Consider the following 20,630-nt stretch of genomic DNA (forward strand, 5'->3'; position numbering starts at 1 on the left):
ACGGAGGTTCAGTTAGATGTCTTTTTCTTATTGACCCTTAAGCAACTGATATCCTAAAGGCTTATCTTTTGCACTCTCTTTAACTCATTATTAACATAAGACAGTTAAAACTGATTCTTGATATTACATTTTAGTTCTTTGGGCATCCCAATTTCAGTGTTCATGTTTCCAAAATACCAACTTCCCCTGACTGATACTTTAACTGGTATTTGAGAGTGAGTTACTGATGGCATTGTCAGCCACTTTCAATGGTCCAATTCTTGCTTCTGACTTCACTAAGCACTGTATAAACAGCCATGCTCCAACTTCTTCCAGGCAAGTTCGTTTACCTTAGTTTTATCTAACCTCTAAGTTAGAAGTTTTGACTGAACAGGTGTGATTTTGGACTTAATTTAGTTTTTTTTTTTTTTTAAATTATAGAAAAGAGTAGGTTTGGGATGAGTTTTTAATTGTACATTCATTTGAGAGATATATGTGACGCTTTATATGTTAGTGGTTCTTTTTAATACTTCCGGTGTCCATGTCAGCTTGCTCGCACTTAGACTAATTTCACCGGTTAGTGCAAGTACCAAGTAACTTTGTCCAACAAGGTTTGTCAAATGGGAAGAAATCACCTAGTCAGTTTTAGGCCTCATTGTTTAGAAATCGTTTGATTAACCGCTAGTCCACACCCTTCGAGTTGAATCAAGAAGGTTTGACTATGAATATGATTGCCATTTTCTACATAATTAACTTCCAGAGTTGGAGATGCTACTTGTTTACCTGTAACGAGCATGCTTAAAAGTTTATAGAGTGCGGAGTATATATCCATATTAGGTACACCTGCAAAGAATTTTTAATCGGTCATTGAAACGAGTGAGGCGGAAAAAGCGAGTAACTTTTAGACTAATATGTGGTCAGTATCATTGCATAAGCATAAATGAAAGAATACTGTTTATCAAAATGCATGACGTGGAAATGTTTAAACAGAAATGTTGTCGTGTCCATCCACATTGCTACACATGAATGCAAGGCATTTAACCTTAGTAAATATCAAAATTCATGAAATGAATCTGTTCTGTAGTTAAATTTTCTTATGTGTGGCTTCTATATGTTAGTATGTTTTATACATTAAATGCGTGAATGCATTGCATTTTACACAATGCTACCTAATGACTGTAAACCTCTGAGAAGTAAGCCATTACAAAATGTTTGTTATCTTATTAGTCAAATACAACCTCTCAAATTCCCAATAGGGAACTCATTTAAAAAAAAATGAATTTGTTGATGTCTTCAGGTTGTGCTCTTCGTAGTGATGGAAAGAATGGACGCGTCCTTCCATTTCCTTTCCTTCTGTAGCTCATTAATATTTAGCTGTTTGGATAATTGAATATGCGAATGCTAGAAAATGTTTGCTTGTCATTTGATTGCTGAACCTCCCAAAGATGTTGATCATTTTTGGGCTTGATTTTTGAATATTTAACACAATGTATGGAAAACAATTTAAGTTCAATCCCTGATCAGCAGTTGAAACTTTTCTGTCCTTGACGTTATGCGGTTTGGCAGGAATTTTATCTTCACAACTTGTTCACTACCATCACACGCCATACAAAGATCAATCTGTTGCTTCCGATGCTCTGGAAGATCTGGCAGTGTTATTAATTTAAGATGGAAAGAAGTCGAGCAACGGCACTCAAGCCTGAGAGGTTTCTTTATGTGTAAAGTGCAGCAACATGATGCTATCTCTGAGGAAAAAGAAGAAAATATCTCACAAGCTACTTTGATATGGAGGGCAATCAAATTACCAATATACTCTGTAGCCTTAGTTCCTCTAACTGTAAGTTTGGAAGTTATCAATTGTAGAGGCTCCTTTTGAGTTTTAACATTTTCAACCAGATATGTTGTTTGAATTTTGGATGTAAGCCTATGTGAATTGAATAATGTGAAGGTAAAACACAGCTAGTTTCTTATGTTTATTGAGGTTCCAAATGCATGCAAGCAATAATTGTTCAGTGCTAGTCTTGTGAAACCAAACGATACAAAGGCTGCCTGTGGCTACTTGTTAATATGTTAGCTTAAATTGCCTAGCCAGAAAAATGTGATGAATTTTTATAAAATTTGTTGAGAAGTTTCATTTACAGATTGGATATGAGGCAGAATCTCCATAGTGAATAAACTAAATAAGTTGCTAGACCTATAACTGCAACTAGACAGCTGCTGTAAACAGTATAATAACATAATATATTGAACAGCCTGGGCTGTTGTCAGGATCAGGTAAACTTTTAACGCGTGAAAGTGATGATGATTACTAGATGTGCGAGAAATTATGTATTCCATTGAAAGAGCATGATTGCTCAAAAGATTGGCAAGAAAAAGAAGGCAACTTGGAGAATGTCACAGTTAGGTCCTTTTGGGCTTTATTTGGAAAAGAGAATTAGGAGATTGTTCTATAAAAGCGAGAGTGATGTAAGACTTATAAAAAGTTCACTTCTATTCATTTATCTTTAGTGTAAACAGAGAATTCTCTTTTATATAGATATCGTAGAAGTTTGATTGTGAGTTTGGTTGAGCAAAAAATCCATGTTGTTCTTAATTTTCTTGGATCCATCTTGGTTTGGTGTTATTGGTTTTTACTTGATCTATCCAAAAAAAATTTCCAAATTGATACCTTCAGTATTGTTATTTTGGTGAATAATTATAGTAGAACTGTCTATGCTTATAATGAACAGTTTTTGCCATATCGTTCCACTAAAATCTCATTGTTCTTTTGCTGCTCATGAATAGGTGGGGAGTGCAGCTGCTTATTTGCAGACTGGCCTCTTTTCTGCTAGGCGTTATTTTATGCTATTGGCATCTTCAATTTTTATCATCACTTGGCTTAACTTAAGGTTTGTGTTGTACTGTCTTTGGAAATTCTATTTACTACTTGATCTTGGTGGCAAGGTGGGAATACTTTGATGTGCTTTCACCATCTAGTCAACGTTGTCTAGCTCAAGAAGCTCTTGATTGAATGAAAATCTGATATGATTAAATCCTCTTCAATCAGAAAGTTAACAAGAGAGCTCATGATGTCCTTTAGGTTCCTTGTGCTGCAATGATTAACGAAGAAGGGTAGGGGTAGGACTTCTAGATTAGAGGGGTTAGTTCTTGAAATCTTGTTTTTTTTTTTCTCTAGTCCTCTTCTTCTTTCCCCCTTTCATTTCATTTACTTTCATTACGATTTTTTCCTCTTTTACCTTTAAGTGTAATTCCATGTTTCGTTGGCAAGAATTTTATAATTGGAGATTGTTTCTGAACATATGAGAGAGATGTAAGGTGTATCTTCATTTCAATAAAGATATTTGGGCTAACTTGATAGATGACAGTGGTTAAGCGACAAACCACTTCTTTTAAAAAACTGCGTGTCTGGCTAGCTCGCGCACACCTCCACTTATTTCACTAGGTACCTACTATCTCCCACCAACTCAAGTACAGGTTAACTCTATCTACCAAGGCTTTGACAAATTGAAAAAAAATCAACTAGTATTTGCCTAATGAGATTTGAACATGAGACCTTATTCTCACCCGCTTCATTGACTACTAGCCACACCATTGACATTGTCTTGGTGCACTATAATAGGAATAATTCTGACTTGTGTTAAAAATATTGTACTTCATTATAATGTTATTTTTATGGTTATGTTACACTTACGGACTATAACGTCCTTGCTAAACATCTTGCACTCTATATCAATATCTTTGTAATATGGGCAGCAACGACGTTTATGATTTTGACACGGGAGCTGATAAGGACAAGAAAGAATCAGTTGTGAACATTGTTGGCAGGTAAAAGTTTCTACCGCTGCCATGGCAATCACATTACTATTTTGTTTTGTTTCCTTTTCCCTTTTTTTTTGGTCTTTCTTTAATTGAATAGGATGATGTACTTTAATTTTCTGAAAGTAAGTACAAGGATGTGTATATTGAGCTTTTATCATTGAAGTCAGTGTCATTTAATACATGAAGGGAACAGGTTAACCTGCATATTGACTAACCTTGAGTCAGACTGCTACTTGTCTAACTGTGTCATAATTACTAGATTATAGGTACAATCTATAAGTCAATAACCTGTCTCTATTATGTCCTGGAGTCTCTTTTCCTGACTAAAAGGATGTATCAACTAAATATTACCTTTCTAAAAGACAAGGATGTATCAACTAAAGTCAATCTTTTATAGACTGCTTCCATATTTCAGTTTGTGAACGGAGTTCCTGTACTTTTCCCATATAAGGCTGCCTTTACTATGCGGTCAAGTGACAGACTTATATTTAGTTTGGGAATTACAGTTATAAGTTTGACTCACTTTGCTTTATAATTTTGGTGTAAGCCGCACAGGAACATTCATCGCTGCTTACTTGTTTCTTGCCCTTGGTTTCTTGGGGCTTACTTATACATCTGTGGAGGCTTCAAATCTACGTGCTATATTACTATTAGCTTCTTCAATCACTTGTGGCTACATATACCAGGTAATTCAAATAATTTAGTTCAGTGGAATCTTCTATATTTTTTATCTTGCAGAGATTGCTCCATAAGCAACATTTGTTATTCCGGTTAGCATAGAAAATCCAACATCTTAATCGAAGTGGCAAAGATCCTCTTTACGAAGAATACTTGGATTTCAAATGGTTCTTTCTTATAACACCGATAATTGCTACAACTCTTGGAAATCGAATTTTCTGATCAAAAAATCTCTAATCCAAGTGCAATCGATCAATCTATCATGCCTCGATTACAAATCCCCATTGAGATAAAGGAGACAGATTTTGATTAATCCAACTATAATGAGATTTGGAAGAAGAGAATGTAGGGTGACAGGTCAAGATAGAGCTGTAGAATAATGCATGTTGAACTTACCTAAGTACACTCAGTTGTGTTAGTGGTTAGCTAGTGGAGTTGACTACATATTGATTGTGGTCAGTGTTAAATGATGTAATGAAATTATTTTGATTTTCTTCAATTGCGACTTTTTGGACTTCAATTTCTCTCTTCCCTGCCTCTTTTTCTCTCAGCTGTATCTGTTCATAGTTTCCATCGATGGAGCTTGCTCAATACCAACTAGTTTTCTTTAAGTAAAGAAAAAAGAATTACAGCAGTTTCTATTCCAGCACCTGCCTTGTCCTCTTGTTCTCCATGCTAAACAACAAAGATCTTATCTTAATTGTTTGAATATTAATGTAGTGAGCTTCTGTACTAATCTCTCTCTTCTCTATGCCATGCAGAAGCTTCATGAGTAATTTCAGTTTTTTATCGTCTCGCTTTCCTCGCAATATGTAAATAATTGGATTCCGTTGCTTCTAATAAATTGTCTTGTAGTGCCCGCCATTTCGGTTAAGTTACCAAGGTCTGGGGGAACCCTTGTGCTTTGCTGCATTTGGTCCTTTTACTACGACTGCCTTTTACTTACTTCAAAGCAGCACCAGGTTTGTTTTATTATTAATGCCCATATAATGAAGGTGTTTACACCTAACTAAAGCTGGTCTAACGTGCATTTCAGTGAGCTCCCAATCACATATACAACACTTTCAGCATCAGCACTTGTTGGTTTCACAACATCACTTATCCTGTTTTGTAGTCATTTCCACCAGGTAATAAGGTCTCCTTACCTTCCATGACTCCGCCATTTTGGGAAATAATTTGTTTAACTGTTGGTGTTTACTTGCAACTCATTCATGTGATACAAATTTCAGGTAGAAGGGGATAAGGCCGTGGGAAAATTTTCTCCACTGGTAAGTACACCTAGGTCAGACAGCAAAAGTTCGAGTAGAAATGGAAGAACCAGTCGTCACTTGTATTTTTGCCTCTGAGTTCAGGTTAGGCTTGGTACTCAAGCTGGTTCCAGAATTGTAAAAGTGGCTGTGGCAACACTCTATTCAGGGATGCTTCTTCTTGGTTTCACTCAAACACTTCCATTTACATGCATTGTAAGTCTTCATCTGGTTTCTTAATGTGGTTACAATAATTACTAATGATAAATTTCATTTTCTGTTCGGCTGTGACATGTTTTCGGAAGCTTTGTTCATTTAGTTTTAACCAGAAACATTTTCCTGAACCCTGTAGTCACCAAAGAAGTCTACTAAGTTGTGAGAGAGCTGTTATGGATTTTGTCTTGGCAATTTTAATGTTACTTTTGCAACCTTGAAATTTCTGGATGCTTCGATATGTTCCACTATCTAATCCAGTATAATTTTCTTCCAGATTCTTTGTGCTTTAACTATACCAGTGGGAAAACTGGTAGTTAGCTATGTGGAGAAGAACCATAAGGTGAGTGAAGATTTTGTTTTGTTCTTCCACAAAAATATCATTACTGTTCGTTCTCTTTTTGGGCAATCAATGTTCATTTGTGTCATGATTTTGAACTTTAACTATATAGGACAAAGCACAGATCTTTATGGCAAAGTATTACTGTGTGAGATTTCATGTTCTATTTGGAGTGGCTTTGACTGCTGGCTTGGTAGCAGCTAAAATGATTGCTAGATATCCTGTTCCAAAACCAATATTCTGAAATCACAGGATTCATCAGGTGAGTAGGCTTTTCGTTGTTATCTTCGAGAATATACTTACCATTTAGCAGAGTGAAGTATGAGTTTAGCATTTCGTGAGAACGCCTTTTTCCTGATTTAGTGGCTGCATCAGATCTCAGGAACTACCTAACACGAATGAATACACATTGTCACTGAGGCTCTGAAAGCATCAAGGAGCAATTTTTTCAAACTTAGGCTCTCTCTGTGCAAATTACAAGAGTAACTATATATGGAAGGAAATGGAAAAAAGATGCAAAGCTCTTGGCAATAGCCAGCACTGTGTCTCGATCCATTGGACATTGAATTACTTGAACTGCCCTTAGTTTAATAAATTTCCATATTAGACTTGAGCACTGAGAAGACATGTCAATCAATACCGTCACATGATTCGTAAATGCATGAATGTGATGTAGTGTTTCCTAATGTACTTGTTGACAATTAGTTATTAATTGCTAATAATTATTCCTCCATGTTTTGCCTTATGTCTTACCTACAGTGCCTAGTGGTGACTGATTTTACTAAATTTCTACTTGTAAAATTGATATTAGAGATTTATGTCAATAAAAAATACACAAAACTTCTAGGTTTTAGTTCTTCATAGTTTTTTCTATGGACTGAAGTTTTCACAGTGGCTGATCAAATCGAAGCTAATGTTTAATATTAGACCCAAAGGAGTTTAAATTGAGCAACGTGGGTGAAGAAGATTCATATAACTAACCCAACTTAGTCAGAAAAGGGGCATAGTTGTTTATTTGTAAAATCAAAGTCTAAAGTTCATGGGACTTCTTGGCTCTAAGCAGGCCTTGAGATACCATTGATAGGAGACTCCGCCAATCTCAGGTTTTCGATCAAATTGGACATCATTATAAGACGACAACAACAGATATGCCACACCAGAAAAAGAACCATATAATAATATGCAACCATAATGAGCCATTATCCAATTTAATTCTTACTTCAATATCCAAATAAGAAAAAAATCTGACCCAAAGTATAGAGTCATCTTAAATTCAATAGCTTCTACAAATGCTGGGCTATCAGTAACTTCATCCACTGGAATCTTGCTGCCAGAAAGCCAGTTTGCACCAGAGTCTGGATAATTGACCATTAAGGCTAATACTGGGTCGGTTTTATGTTGCTGCTGCCAGCTGGAATCAGGGATATCTAGTATTACTGAACAGTTGGTCTATATTCCTCCAGGCTCCAGGAATAAGTCCGCTTAATTATGCCACGAGTAGTCTGATCCAATTGAGCAACACAAAAGGTGTTTTTATTATCAGCTTGGGTTGCAGCTCGTATTCACTGCTGACAGCTGAGAACACGAAGGATCACATAGGTCAGCTGTCACCTGGTGCTTGCACCACGAATGGTGCGTTTATCAGCTTGGGTTGCAGCTCGTATCCAGTGCTGACAGCTGAGAACATGAGAATAGTAAGGCTCACATATGTCAGCTGTCACCTGGTGCTTCATGTGCAAATGCACAGTTGAGAATGTGGGTTACTTCCTGTAACACTGCAAAGTGGCAATAAAACTGAGGTGAGTGTTGAATTGGTTTGGAATATAGCGGGCAATGCCAGACACAATGAAGAATGTTACACAGCTAGGCCATTGGGTTGGGGGGGGGGGGGGGCTGCAAGGAAGAACAGATAAGGCTATAAAGTAAAAAGAAATAAAAACGAAATGTAATGAAATGTCATATACTCCTCCCAAATATGTTAAGAAATTCCAACAATAGTATGGCTATAAACTAAATTGCTACAGTTCACTTAGCCAAACTTCTGCTTCCAAGTTCCAACCTGTGAATACATGATACAGAAGACAATATCAATTTGAATGTGTGATCGACTATTCACTGGTTTAAATACCTTGGGCACCAAGAAAGGTGCGTCTTCTGATTTGCTTGAATTGCAGGTGGAATGGGTGCTAACAGCCAAGAACCTGAGAAAGCAAAGGACCACACATGTCAGCTGAAGATGTTCACATGCTAAGCTGAGAAGTGGCAACACGGCTATTGAGAGAGCAGAATTAGTTCAGAATATAGTGGACAATGCCAGGCACAATGAAGAAAGCTACACAGCTTAGGCCTAGGGAAGAAGGGCTGTAGGGTTATAAATTAAAAATAATTGCATGAAATGTCACATACTCCTCCCAGAAATGTTAAGAAATCCCAAATAATTGTATGGCTATAAAAAACAAAAGAATTTGCTCATGCGGTTTTCACATAGCCAAACTTCTGCTTCCAAGCTCCATCGTTGCCTTGAATGCATGATACGGAAAATTCTATTTTGATATGAATATGCGATCCCACATTTATTGGTTCAAATACCTTGAGCACCAAGAAAGGTGTGTTTCTTAGCTTGGGTCCAGTGCTGACCGCCGAGAACATGAGAACGCGAAGGATTACATATGTCAGCTGTCACATGGTTACTTCCTGTACACTGCAAAGTGGCAATAATGTGGTGAGTGTGCTGAATTGGTTCGGAATACAGTGGACGATGCCAGCCATAATGAAGAATGTTACACACAGCTAGGCCTGGGGAGTAAGCAAGAACATATTTAGTCTAAATTAAAAACGAAATGTAATGAAATGTCATATACTCCTCCCAAAAATGTTATGAAATTCTGAACAATAGTATGGCTATAAATTAAAAAGAATTTGCTACAGTTCACTTAGCCAAACTTCTGCTTCCAAGTTCCACCCTTTGAATGCATCATACAGAAGACAATTCTATATCAATTTGAATGTGTGATCGACTATTTATTAGTTTAGATACCTTGTGCACCTAGAAAGGTGTATCTGACTTGCTTGAAACACAGGTAAATGGGTTGCAATAGCCGAGAACCTGAGAAAGCAAAGGACCACGCGCGTTAGCTGAAGATGTGCACATGCTAAGTTTAGAATTGGCAACACCGCTGTTGAGAGAGTGCAGAAACAAGAAACCAATCATTACAAATCAGCGAAGAAACAGATCCACATACCATCCAAAATTCACTGACTATCAAATCACTCAGGAGACGTCCACATTGAAAGCGGAGCGAGTGAAAACTTCCAATATTTGGGTGAACATAACCATTCAATTAGTCAGCACATGTCTTTTCTGTCCTTGTTTGGATGAAGATTTTAACCGAGTTTAGGATTAGAAAGATAAAAGAATGAAAACTTTAAGATAGATGTACAAGAAGGGAAAAGAAGAATGAGAGCTTCATATGTGTTAAGAGATAATATTTAATTTAATTTCTCCTTTTTTCCATCCAGATGTATTTCAACAAAACAAAGAAAAACCGAGAAACGGGGAAAAACATAACGCCCAAAGGTAAGAGACAGAAAGAAAAGAAACTAATACGCAAACGCCAAGGATATAAAGTTAAAGATGAACAATAATCACAAAAATCAAAGAAAAGAAAAACCAAAAAAGGGACAAATGAATTAATTGAACAAGGGCTTGAGGGATAAAATACATTACCCGGATCCCTCAGTGCCAGCAATCGTGCAGACAAGATTTGCATTATACTGCAACCAGAAGGACCTTCTTACAAGGTCATGTGAGCCATCAAGGGCCCGCACTTAGGCAGGCCCAGAAGCTGTGTTGAAGTTCATAACTAGAGACCGCTAAATAGATTAACAGAAGAGTAGTATTTTGTGTTTGAGACGATGTGGGACAAAATCGCATGCAAATTCTGTCATGCATTCCTTCTTTATAACTGCATATACACTGCTGAATTAATAAACTACCGTTTCTACATTTAGAACTGCATCTTTCCTTTACTACTTTTGATACCAAAATCACAATATAAAGTGTGTGTGTGATCTCTAGAAAGGCGATTCTCCTGATCCTTGTTTAAGATTGATAAATTATAGCAGCGTCCTGTATTGATTGTGGTTGAATTAATATCTCTCTCATACAAGTGCCTAATGAATGTAACTGCACAAGCTAGGTCGACAATCATTGAGAATTACAATGGTAATGAATGGAACCTACCAGCTATCATTATCATAGAAGTGGCCATACATCAGGAGTACAAATTCACAAGAACATGGATCACTAGAGTAACTTTTTACACCCTAATGCAAATTATACGACAGATCACCATCAATAGGATCAGACAGAACAGAACACCAAAGAGTACGACCAGCTAGACACTGCAATATGCCGATATCTCCTAAAGAAATAGCCAATCATTGCACATGGTTTGTGATAGAGATAAAGACCATGACAAAATCCAACTATTATCCCGTTAAAAAATTATCTTTAGCAACAAGTAAAGTATTCTGCATTAATGGAATATCTTTTTTATGACCTGTGAACTACCGCTGCAGTGATCAAATAATTTGAGAAGTATATTTGGCATACACAGCAATTCTCATGAAAAGAGTTATTCCTAACATGAATATGATAATGTTTGGTTTAAAAGAGTTGGAGAGACATCTGACAAAGAGACATGCCAGCCTTACTGCCCACTTGCTTCACGTCCTCAAGGTCTTCATATAGGAAATAAGCATACACAATTCATACTTTGAGGGGCCCTTTGGTCCACAGACTCTTACGCATGGATCATGATAAAGGATTGTTATGCAACGAATAATAATCTAGGGATTGTTGTGAGCTGAATAATTGTCTACTTTAAAAGCAATATTTATGCTTCTAGATACACTCTTATCCAAGTATCGCTAATTACTATTTTAATTCTGTATCCTATCCCGCATAAATGCAAGGTAAGGCTGCGTACGATACACCCTTGTGGTGGGGCCCTTCCCCGGACACCGTGCATAGCGGTAGCTTTAGTGCACCGAGCTGCCCTTTTATCCTATCCCGCATAAGATAATACACTGAATCACGTTTAGTACCACAACAAAAGATGTACTCCCTTTTGTCCCAATTTAAGTGTCTTACTTTCCTTTTTGGCTTGTCCCAAAGAGATTGCATCTTTCTATATCTAGTAAGTGTTCAAATTCCAACATTTTGCACGGCAAGTTTAAAACCACAAAATTTAAAGGAAATTTAAGACCACGAGATTCAAAATTCTCCGTTCATTTCTTAAACTTTGAGCCCAGACAAACTAAGGCACTTAAATTGGGACGAAGGGATATTTGTTATGCATATTTTTACATCGGAAATCAAATTAGCAATACAGAGTTTTATGTTGCAAACTAAACATAGTATATTAGACATGCAGAATTTTGTGTGCGATCAGCAGTGTTATCAAAAGCAAAAAGTGCAAAAAACTCTTAAAAGTTGTTGGGGCTTAAAGCGCAAAGCGCAAATAAAAGCATGGGCTTCAATGCAAAAAAGGCGCAAAGGGAGAAAATTACAAATCTTTATGTTTAGCCGAAGACTAATAATTATAAGCTTGAATGACAAATATGAACAAAGAAATTGAAAAACAATTACAATAAAGTGAAATATCAATTGTTTAGTGTCGCCTCTTCAGAAGAGACTCATTGGCAAGGAAAGTAAGTCTTAGAAACTTGATGACGACAGTGAAGCGCACAAGCGAGGCGAAGCGCTCAACACGTTTTGAGCCTCGCTTTAGGGCTTAGCGCACCTTTGATAACACCGTTGCGATGATAATTTCTTATGCAGCCAACCCAAAAAACCTTGACTATATATTCTCTAAAAAAATTTGGACAGCACTGAATCAGATATACCTTATTTTGAACTCTATTAACCTCCTGTTTTGCAAAGTGCTCAACCAGGAAACTGGACGTCCAAATTTGCCTGTATAATCTCCTTTATCAAGACACCTTAGTGTATTTAATGATTCTTAATTTTTCACCAAAGCAAGAGCCTGACAAAAGGCCAAATGAGCATCTAATTAGCTATTACCGTATATCAAGAAACAACAATTATCGCTTTACTAACAAATGCCATGAAAAGAAATACTATGAAATCAAAAACAGAGGAAGACAAGAAAAGGCATGAAACAAGAAATAAAAGAGTATCAGTCAAAATATAAAAAAAGGGCAGCCCGATGCACTAAAGCCCCTTCTATGCGCAAAGTCGGGAGAAGGGCCCGACTACAAGAGTCAGAAGTTGTTTCCACGTCTTGAACCCGTGATCTCCTGGTCTCATTGCAACAACTTTACCAGGTACTCTAGGGCTCCCCTTCATTAGCCAGAAGATAACAATGTAATATTATTTGCTGAAATATTTTTTCTTCTTGTATCTTCTGTTGCAGAAGGCTTACATTTCCCATTATAAGGATATATAATATTTTATACACAAAAAGACACACACACACATATAAATTACGAATCTACACATATACACACAGAGATTACGCATGTACACACACACACATATAGCAATTGAAGAGGCATTTATGTAACAAACTGAAAGACCTTTATGATCTTTACATTTGACAATGCAATTACATACTTCAAACCTTGCAAACCACTACCACCACTCAGGACAGATAACACCATGAATGTTAGAGGGCCCATAGCAAAGTACTACTTCAAACTACCTCATCTTCTCTGTAATTGCATGCCATCATATACAAGAAGCATTATTCGCGCTAAACCAGTGAACGACTAATCTTGCATTAAAGTGAATACTGTGGCCCATTGTAAGCGATCCCAAAGCTAATCCTAATCGTTCAAACGGACACTTGAAAATGTGGAATCACCTGTAGAATTTGAACCTTTAGAATTGGTTTTCCTAACCAATTGCTAAGACCACAACATTTTCTTCAAGACGAGACAAGTCTATTCGTTGTTTAGGGTCATTAGCAACTGCCAACCAATATCTCCATGTCCCTTTACACCGCATAGTCTCCATTTCCTTTTTAAGCTCCGCACCCTATAAATCAATATAATCAGTTAAATAATAAATCCATACATTCTATTTAGACAAAAAGCAAAAAATTTAATAATGAAAAGATGGGATGAAACAAAAGAAAGTAAATGGATAGTTTCTTGAAGAAAAGCAGCAAAAAAAGAGATATCAATGCAATATTTTCTGGCTGTCTATATACAATGTAGAATATTGCAATAAGAGATTTCCAAAATTGAAATCTTTGTAAACATTTCGACATTCTTGATTCACATACAAAATTTATTTTACTCCCAAACTTGCAATACTTAGAATTGAAGAATGGGTCCGAGGAATGTATCCGACCCGGATGGATACAACGGCGAGTGTTCCGACATAGATTGCGACCCGACCCGCCAGGGGCAACGGTCTCCTAGGGTTTTGACAAAGTTGATTTGGGAAAATTTCCGGGTCATGGACTCTCTGTTTCTCAGTTGTTGGACTACTTTGCAGCCCATTAAAATACCCTAAATGGCCTTAACATAAAAATGTTAGAATTGGGTTAAGTTCAGAAATGGCCCTAAAATGGCTGATATTGATTTATATATTGGAAAAATTGCATCACATCTTAGCATATCTACATAATATCCCATATCATCTATTAATTACATCTCAATACATATTTTAAGTAATGTGTCCGAGACGACATGTGTCCGAAAAGTTAAATAATGTATTCTAAGATAGTATGTATCATGAGCTACTCTCTTCGTTTCAAAATTGTTGGTCATTTTTTACTTGGCACTCTCTTTAAGAAAATATTTATTAGAGATTTATTTTATCAAATTAGTCTTATTAATTATGCTTTGAAAATATAAATTTGAGTAAATATACTTTGTTTAGTTATTTAACATTGAGGGTAGTATTGAAAGAACATAACAAAATACTCTTGATTTCATCAAAAGGGACAACTAAATTTAAACAAATATTTTTAGAAAGAGAACCAACTAAAACGAAACGGAGAGAGTAACTTATATATCCAAAATCTGATATTATTCGTTATGTATGAGCAACACAATGTATCGTTATAATCTATCTGAAATATCATTTTTTCGAGCAGCACAATGTATCGGGAAAAGATAATGTATCGAGATTCAGTTTTTTCCTTATTTTGTGTAATATCAAAAGATATAGGATAGGGGGTAATTTGGTCTCACAGTAGTGTAACTTATGTTAGTTACATTATAATTATATTGTTTTCACAGAAAATGGCTAAAGGCCTTCCAACCTTTATTTTAAATCTTAACTACACACTTATACTTTGTGGGTCCTATGACTCTCCTGAACTATTTTAAAGTGAAATATTTATATTCCTAAAAGTTCATGTTCAGACTTTATTTCAGGCAGTGAGCTGCACTCGCTACCATATTATGCCACGTCATTTTTTTTCTTTTTTTACTCTAAAAAATTAATTATTTAACTTTATATATTTTACTTTTCTCTTTATATATTATTTCTCCTTAAGAAAATTTCTCTCTCTTTCTCATTCCCCATTTTGTTTCATTTTTTTATTCAACTCAATTTCATTTCTATAATCATCAAATCAAACAATTCAACTCCACAAGAGCATAAACTAAACATTCCAAAGGCTCGTATGTATATCCCAACAGTTCGGGTACATTGTGCTGACTACCCCAGCTGGTATCATGGACCATGAAGAGGCTAGGAGTAAAAATGTTGGTGGAAAGGTTCTTGGTTTCTTTTATTGAGTCATGTTGACGAGGATGAAAACTTTAATTTTGTTGTTTGTTGCCCCTTTATATCTACTTTTAGTTGTTTTTGCCGCTCCCATCAAATTGTGGTAGGAATTTTATTGAAAATTTTGAGACAATTATCAGAATTTGTTGAAAAAGCTTGGTGCTTGTTGACATAAAAAAAAATCAGTGGCTCGTACAAAGCTCTGTTGTTGCTGCATTGCAAGTAGAATGATGGAATGTCGACGTAATTATTAATTTTGCTATTTTGATGAAATTGAAGATGATCCATTTAATATGTGTGTGTTGAAATAACAGTTAATTGAGTTCTTTTTTATGGAATTGCAGAATTTGGTGTGTGTGTGTGTGGAGCAGTCATGATGTTTTGTTGAAGAGAAGAAAGAAAGAAAGAAGTAAGAAGATTGAAGTAATTGTTAATTTTGCTATTTTGATGAAATTGAATGTGGCTCATTTGGGGCGTGTATGTTGAAATAATAATTAATTGAGTTATTTTTTATGAAATTGCGGAATTTGGTGTGTGGGTGTGGAGCAATCATGGTATTTTGTTGAAGAGAAGAAAGAAAGAAAGAAAGAAAGAAAGAAAGAAAGAAAGAAAGAAGAGAGAATAGAAGAAGCATCCATGGTGTTTTGTTGAAGAGGAAAGAAAAAAGAGAGAAGTGAAACAATACACAATTGAGAAAATAAATTAAAAATAAAAAATTAGAAAATTAAGAGGTTAAAACGTCTTCACTCTCTCGAAGAGAGTGTGCTGCACCTTTCGTGCCACCTCTGCATCTAGGGAGGTATATATTTCATTTTTAAATAGTTCAGGGGGTCATAGGACCCTTAAAGTATAGTTGTTTAGTTGGAATTTGAAGTAAAGGTTGGGGGTGCTTTTGACCATTTTCTCTTGTTTCCCATAAAAAAGTCTTACAAAAAATGCTTCTATAAGAGCTGATTTTTTTTTTTTGGCCTCGCTTAATAAATTTTATCCATAAGTCAGACATTCTAACTCTTGCTTATAAAACAAATTTTAAGGACATTTCAAGACAATGAACATGCACAATTGATCAGAAGTTTTTATAAGCAAAAGCTAGAACTTTATTAGATATATTGATGCTCATAAGTGAGATGTTCTAACTCTTTCTCATAAGACACGTGCTCATCACGATATTTCAAGATAACGAATCAGTACAATTGATCAGAAATTCTATCTTATAGACAAATATTAAAATTTATGTAGTGGGAAAAAAAAAATTTAAGACTGGTTATTTTAGAAAACACTAGAGGTAATTTCCTGATTAAAATTTGTATAATTTTGTGATTATTACGTGCTTCACGCAATTGAATCTTTAATTGCATGATTGATCCAAATCTTACATTTTGAATCCACAAGTTTTATAGTATTGTATGATGATTCACTTTGAGATTGGAACCAAAAAAAAAAAAAAAAGACATGTGGTAGTTGGTAACCACTACGAATTTGTACAAATAGAAGTTTGAAGAATAAAACTAAAATAGGTCATCAACTTAACTTTTTAATATAATTAAAATAACAAATCTTAATCCATGATATTTGCATTTTTTATGTAAAATATAAATACGTAGTTCATTTAATGAACATAAAAGAATTCGATACTATGCTCATCGTAAAATGCAAATATATTTATATACCATTCTTTTTAATTTAAACAGAATGAACAAGAATAGAGATTTCACCTCCTTTACCTGTCTGGTAACCATTAATTACATCATTAGAACACTTGTTCTAATTTTCAATGGTTCAACCATCTCAATTAAACTCACACCTGAGATGCTAAATTTGGCTATGGATTTGTCCCAAATGATAACATCTCACTTCTGATTATTTTTTTTTCGTTCACTTTTGTTTAAATAGTTTTGTTGTTTAAAGGATCTCGAGATAGACTGTTATCCGGAAAAGAGTTTTTAGGTTGGATTTTAACTATATGAATAACAATAGCATATATTATTATTCATTGCATAATAATAACTTTATTCACGTCATTTCTCACCGCATTATAATCCTTACATTAATCATGTGATCATAGTTTGTCTCTATTGATCGTGACGAAAATTGGATTCATGAACCACCAACTCCTAATTACTTCACACATTTGTCTCTATATATTGATTGTGCCGAAAGTTGGAAGTTCATTGACATTGTATTTATATAGGACGAACAGGCTCATGGTAGGCCATAGCTTTAATTGCAAAAATTTATCTCCTTTTTTGGCTATATGTTTTTGCAAAAGTTACCAATATGATGTACTGTACTTTCATCTTTTGCCAGTGTGTGATGTAATATGGCTTCATTCTACTTGACTTGACTGCATTAAAGTATATAACTTCCTTCTTTTGGCAATGCACAATTAGCAAAAGTCATTATTAATATACACTATATACTTTCTCTGAAGATTATAAAACACATCTCAAATATCTCAATAGCATGATTAATTTTAAGTAAGGCTTGTTTGTATCTATTCTTTTATCTTTCACAATCAACATTGAACAAGGAAGAAACTGTTACATGGCTACACTTGGAAACAATGGATTCATTTTCTCCTTGTTTTTGGCAGGTTCGCAACCGGCTCGGTGAAATAGATATATTTGTGAAGATGAACAAGTTTTAAAATCAGTTGGTCCTACAAGCATTTTAATTAAATTAATTAACCTGATCTTATATAAAATCAAAATGTTTAATTTCATGTCCTTTAGTCGAATTGTCCCTTAGTTATTCTTATATGAAGTATTAATTAACAACAATTTCACTTCTCTAGGATATTTGGTTCATGCCGGTACACCTTACGACTATTCAGCAACAATAGAGGTATTGAAAACATTGTATATGTTCTTTTACAGTATCAGCGTATAGTAGTTAAACTCTTCTCACATATGTTGATTTCAGTGCCTCAAGCAGCCATTGGATCCTCAATATGGAGGAGGCTTAATTGCAAATCCTGGTTTTGACAAAGGCATAGAAGCATGGAAAGTAGATGGTCATGTAGAAATTGAAACAAGGGAGTCTGGTGGAAACAAATTTATTGTGGCTTACAATAGAACCACGCCTTTTACTGTCTCACAGTCTTTTCACTTGAAGGACGGCCTATTTTACGCGTTTTCAGGTAAAAGGTTACTATAGTCATAAACGAAAAAATTTCATATTCCTACATTTGATTTTGAAGAACGATTGCATGTAGTTCATTGAAAATAATATGTTGCAGCTTGGGTTCAGTTAAGTGAAGGATCAGATATTGTGGTTGCCACGATTTATAACTCAGTCAAAAAAACTGTTAGTACTGTGGGATCAGTAATAGCTAAATCTGGTTGTTGGTCTATGATCAAAGGTGGTCTCACTGTTGATCATAATGCAAATGCAGTACTCCATTTTCAGGTATCATCTCGTACCTGAGCAAGAAGATTGTAAAAGTAACTCGCATTTACAATTGTCAGTGTAAAGAATTTTTATATTAACGACATATTTTGACATGTTATAGCAAGTAATCTGTCTTATTTTAATCTCACAGAGCAATAACACCAGGTCCGAGTTGATGGTTGATAGTGTTTCTCTGAAAGAATTTACCAAATATGAATGGCAGGAAAATCGATTGAAAAATATAGAGAAGGTTGTTTCTAACCTAAGTACTATTTAATTTGTTCCAAACGAAAATATCTTCTTTTCTTTCTCCCTCTTAATTTACTTTTTCTATGCTATATATTTTGATAGGTCCGGAAGAGAACATTGAGAGTAAATGTAGCAAATAAGGATGGCAAGAAAATTGGAGGAGCAAAAATCAACATTCAACAGAGAAAACTTCAATTCGTAATTGGATGCGCGACACCATCGTCCATTTTAATGTCTGAATCGTATCAAAAATGGTTCGTGTCCAGGTTCACAACAGCAGTTTTCGACAATGAGATGAAATGGTACTATGTCGAAGCATTACAAGGCCGCGAAAATTATAGTACCCCAGATGCCATGGTCAAATTCTTTGAAGACCATGGAATTGATGTCAGAGGACATAATATCTTATGGGGAGCAGATAATATCCAACGTTGGTTAAAAGATTTACCACCAAGACAACTTTTAAGCGAATCTGTACGACGAATGGGTAGCGTTATGTCAAGATATGCAGGTAAACAAAGGCAGATTCGAAATTTAAACTTGATGAGTTCGACTTTTAACTTATACTACCAAACTCATTGTCCTTTTGAAAATATTGAGTTCAGTTGAACCCGTAGCTAATAACCTCTGATCCGTTTGGTTGTGCAGGTAAATTGGTTGCTTGGGATGTTGTAAATGAGAATTTACATCACCCACTATTTGAGGAAAGACTCGGGAAAAATGCTTCAGCTATCTTTTACAAGATTGCAAGTTCACTAGACAGCAGAGCCACTATGTTCTTGAATGAGTATAACACATTAGAGCACCCTGGTGATATGGCTTCTATACCTTCCAAATATGTCGAAAAGCTTCAGGAGATTAAGGCATTTCCAGGGAATGAGGAGTTGGTGATTGGAATTGGACTTCAAGGACACTTTGATGGACATCCTAATATACCATATGTTCGTGCTGTCTTCGATTTGTTAGGTGAAACTAAAATGCCCATTTGGCTCACCGAGCTAAACGTTGTGTCCTGTTCCAAACAGGTATACTCTTATCACGTCTCATTTACTTGTCGTGTAAGTTTAAGTTTCATACACTGACGGTCTCTGACACTATCATTACGTACAGGCTTATTATTTGGAAGAAATCATGAGGGAAGCGTTTGCGCATCCAGCTGTGAAAGGGATGATGATATGGATAGGATGGAAGCCAGAGAGATGCAATGAGATGTGTCTGTTAAATTACAAATTGCAAAATTCGCCATCAGGTGATGTGGTTGACAAGTTACTTGCTGAATGGAAGACAACAAACTTAAGGGGTGTTACAGACAATGCAGGTGCTTTTGAGGTTAAGGTTTTCCATGGGGACTATGATGTCACAGTTTACAATCCAGATACAGGTGCCAATGTCACAAAGAAAGTGAAGGTCTATGATGACAAGTCTGAAAAACTCGATGTTTCGATTAGTCTGTGAATTCATCTTCCACAATATGCCACTGAAGAATTGTTGTAAGAAAATAAGCAGCACAAATACTATATGTGGTTATGTTGATGTTTTTTTTATCTTTAGACATATCATTTCTCTATCACGTGTAAGTATTGAGAAGAAAATATGTGGATACTGCCTATAAGATAATGCATGTTTTCTAACAGTAATTTCCTCAATTTTGTATACTGAATCACCGTAATTTCCTTAAAAAAGAAAAAATAAATCAAACTTTTTTATTTGTCTAACTGCCGCTCCAACATAGTTAGGCCACAGTGGGAATTGAACGGACACACTACCAACTTTTTTGTTGAGTGATACGTACAAAGTACCTACTAAGCGGGGGTGGGCATCTTATGGTATGGTAGGTAATTGAAACTTCGGTACGGCAATTTTGATATTCGATTTTTAAAAATAATATATCATTATCATATCATATTAATTTGGTATGGTTGGATATTTTGATATTCAGTTTCTG

At 35.4% G+C, this 20,630-nt stretch overlaps 3 protein-coding genes and 1 long non-coding RNA gene across 14 annotated transcripts; 3 read left to right on the plus strand and 1 right to left on the minus strand.

The window, feature by feature from the left end:
- Positions 1–8,748, plus strand: LOC107840062 (2-carboxy-1,4-naphthoquinone phytyltransferase, chloroplastic). Of its 3 annotated transcripts, none has more exons than XM_016683783.2 (12): positions 1–315; positions 1,546–1,816; positions 2,764–2,867; positions 3,733–3,804; positions 4,346–4,484; positions 5,332–5,438; positions 5,513–5,603; positions 5,706–5,744; positions 5,829–5,939; positions 6,214–6,279; positions 6,389–6,538; positions 8,451–8,748. In XM_016683783.2, exons 1-11 carry the CDS (start codon positions 227–229, stop codon positions 6,518–6,520), a joined length of 1,221 nt encoding a protein of 406 aa, XP_016539269.1. In that variant the 5' UTR covers positions 1–226; the 3' UTR covers positions 6,521–6,538; positions 8,451–8,748. The 3 variants fall into 3 exon arrangements, with proteins under 3 accessions (XP_016539269.1, XP_016539267.1, XP_016539268.1); XM_016683781.2 differs by lacking the exon at positions 8,451–8,748 and adding an exon at positions 6,652–7,009; XM_016683782.2 differs by lacking the exon at positions 8,451–8,748 and adding an exon at positions 6,640–7,009 and having other exon boundaries at positions 3–315.
- Positions 7,426–13,907, minus strand: LOC107840063. Of its 9 annotated transcripts, none has more exons than XR_001665172.2 (8): positions 13,590–13,907; positions 13,005–13,339; positions 12,187–12,326; positions 9,519–9,642; positions 9,314–9,382; positions 8,866–8,977; positions 8,405–8,477; positions 7,426–8,051 (listed from the first exon to the last, which is right to left on the minus strand). XR_001665172.2 is itself a non-coding variant. In XM_047394932.1 (5 exons), exons 1-5 carry the CDS (start codon positions 10,044–10,046, stop codon positions 8,006–8,008), a joined length of 438 nt encoding a protein of 145 aa, XP_047250888.1. In that variant the 5' UTR covers positions 10,047–12,155; the 3' UTR covers positions 7,426–8,005. The 9 variants fall into 9 exon arrangements, 1 of the variants encoding a protein (XP_047250888.1); XR_007043697.1 differs by having other exon boundaries at positions 9,519–9,637; positions 13,167–13,339; positions 13,590–13,899; XR_007043699.1 differs by lacking the exons at positions 12,187–12,326; positions 13,005–13,339; positions 13,590–13,907 and adding an exon at positions 10,004–12,157 and having other exon boundaries at positions 8,866–9,072.
- An 843-nt stretch (positions 13,908–14,750) lies between these two features.
- LOC124886461 lies at positions 14,751–15,564 on the plus strand. The gene is made up of 2 exons (XR_007043701.1): positions 14,751–15,289; positions 15,391–15,564. It is a non-coding gene; the product is annotated as an uncharacterized LOC124886461 (long non-coding RNA).
- A 1,862-nt stretch (positions 15,565–17,426) lies between these two features.
- Positions 17,427–20,331, plus strand: LOC107840064 (endo-1,4-beta-xylanase 5). The gene is made up of 8 exons (XM_016683785.2): positions 17,427–17,639; positions 17,841–17,890; positions 17,969–18,185; positions 18,285–18,454; positions 18,588–18,686; positions 18,788–19,196; positions 19,334–19,710; positions 19,796–20,331. The coding sequence occupies exons 1-8, from the start codon at positions 17,591–17,593 to the stop codon at positions 20,138–20,140; spliced, it is 1,716 nt and encodes a 571-aa protein (XP_016539271.1). The 5' UTR covers positions 17,427–17,590; the 3' UTR covers positions 20,141–20,331.
- The last annotated feature ends 299 nt before the right edge of the window (positions 20,332–20,630 follow it).

The sequence above is a fragment of the Capsicum annuum genome, chromosome 8 (assembly GCF_002878395.1).
Source record: "Capsicum annuum cultivar UCD-10X-F1 chromosome 8, UCD10Xv1.1, whole genome shotgun sequence".
NCBI lineage: Eukaryota > Viridiplantae > Streptophyta > Magnoliopsida > Solanales > Solanaceae > Capsicum > Capsicum annuum.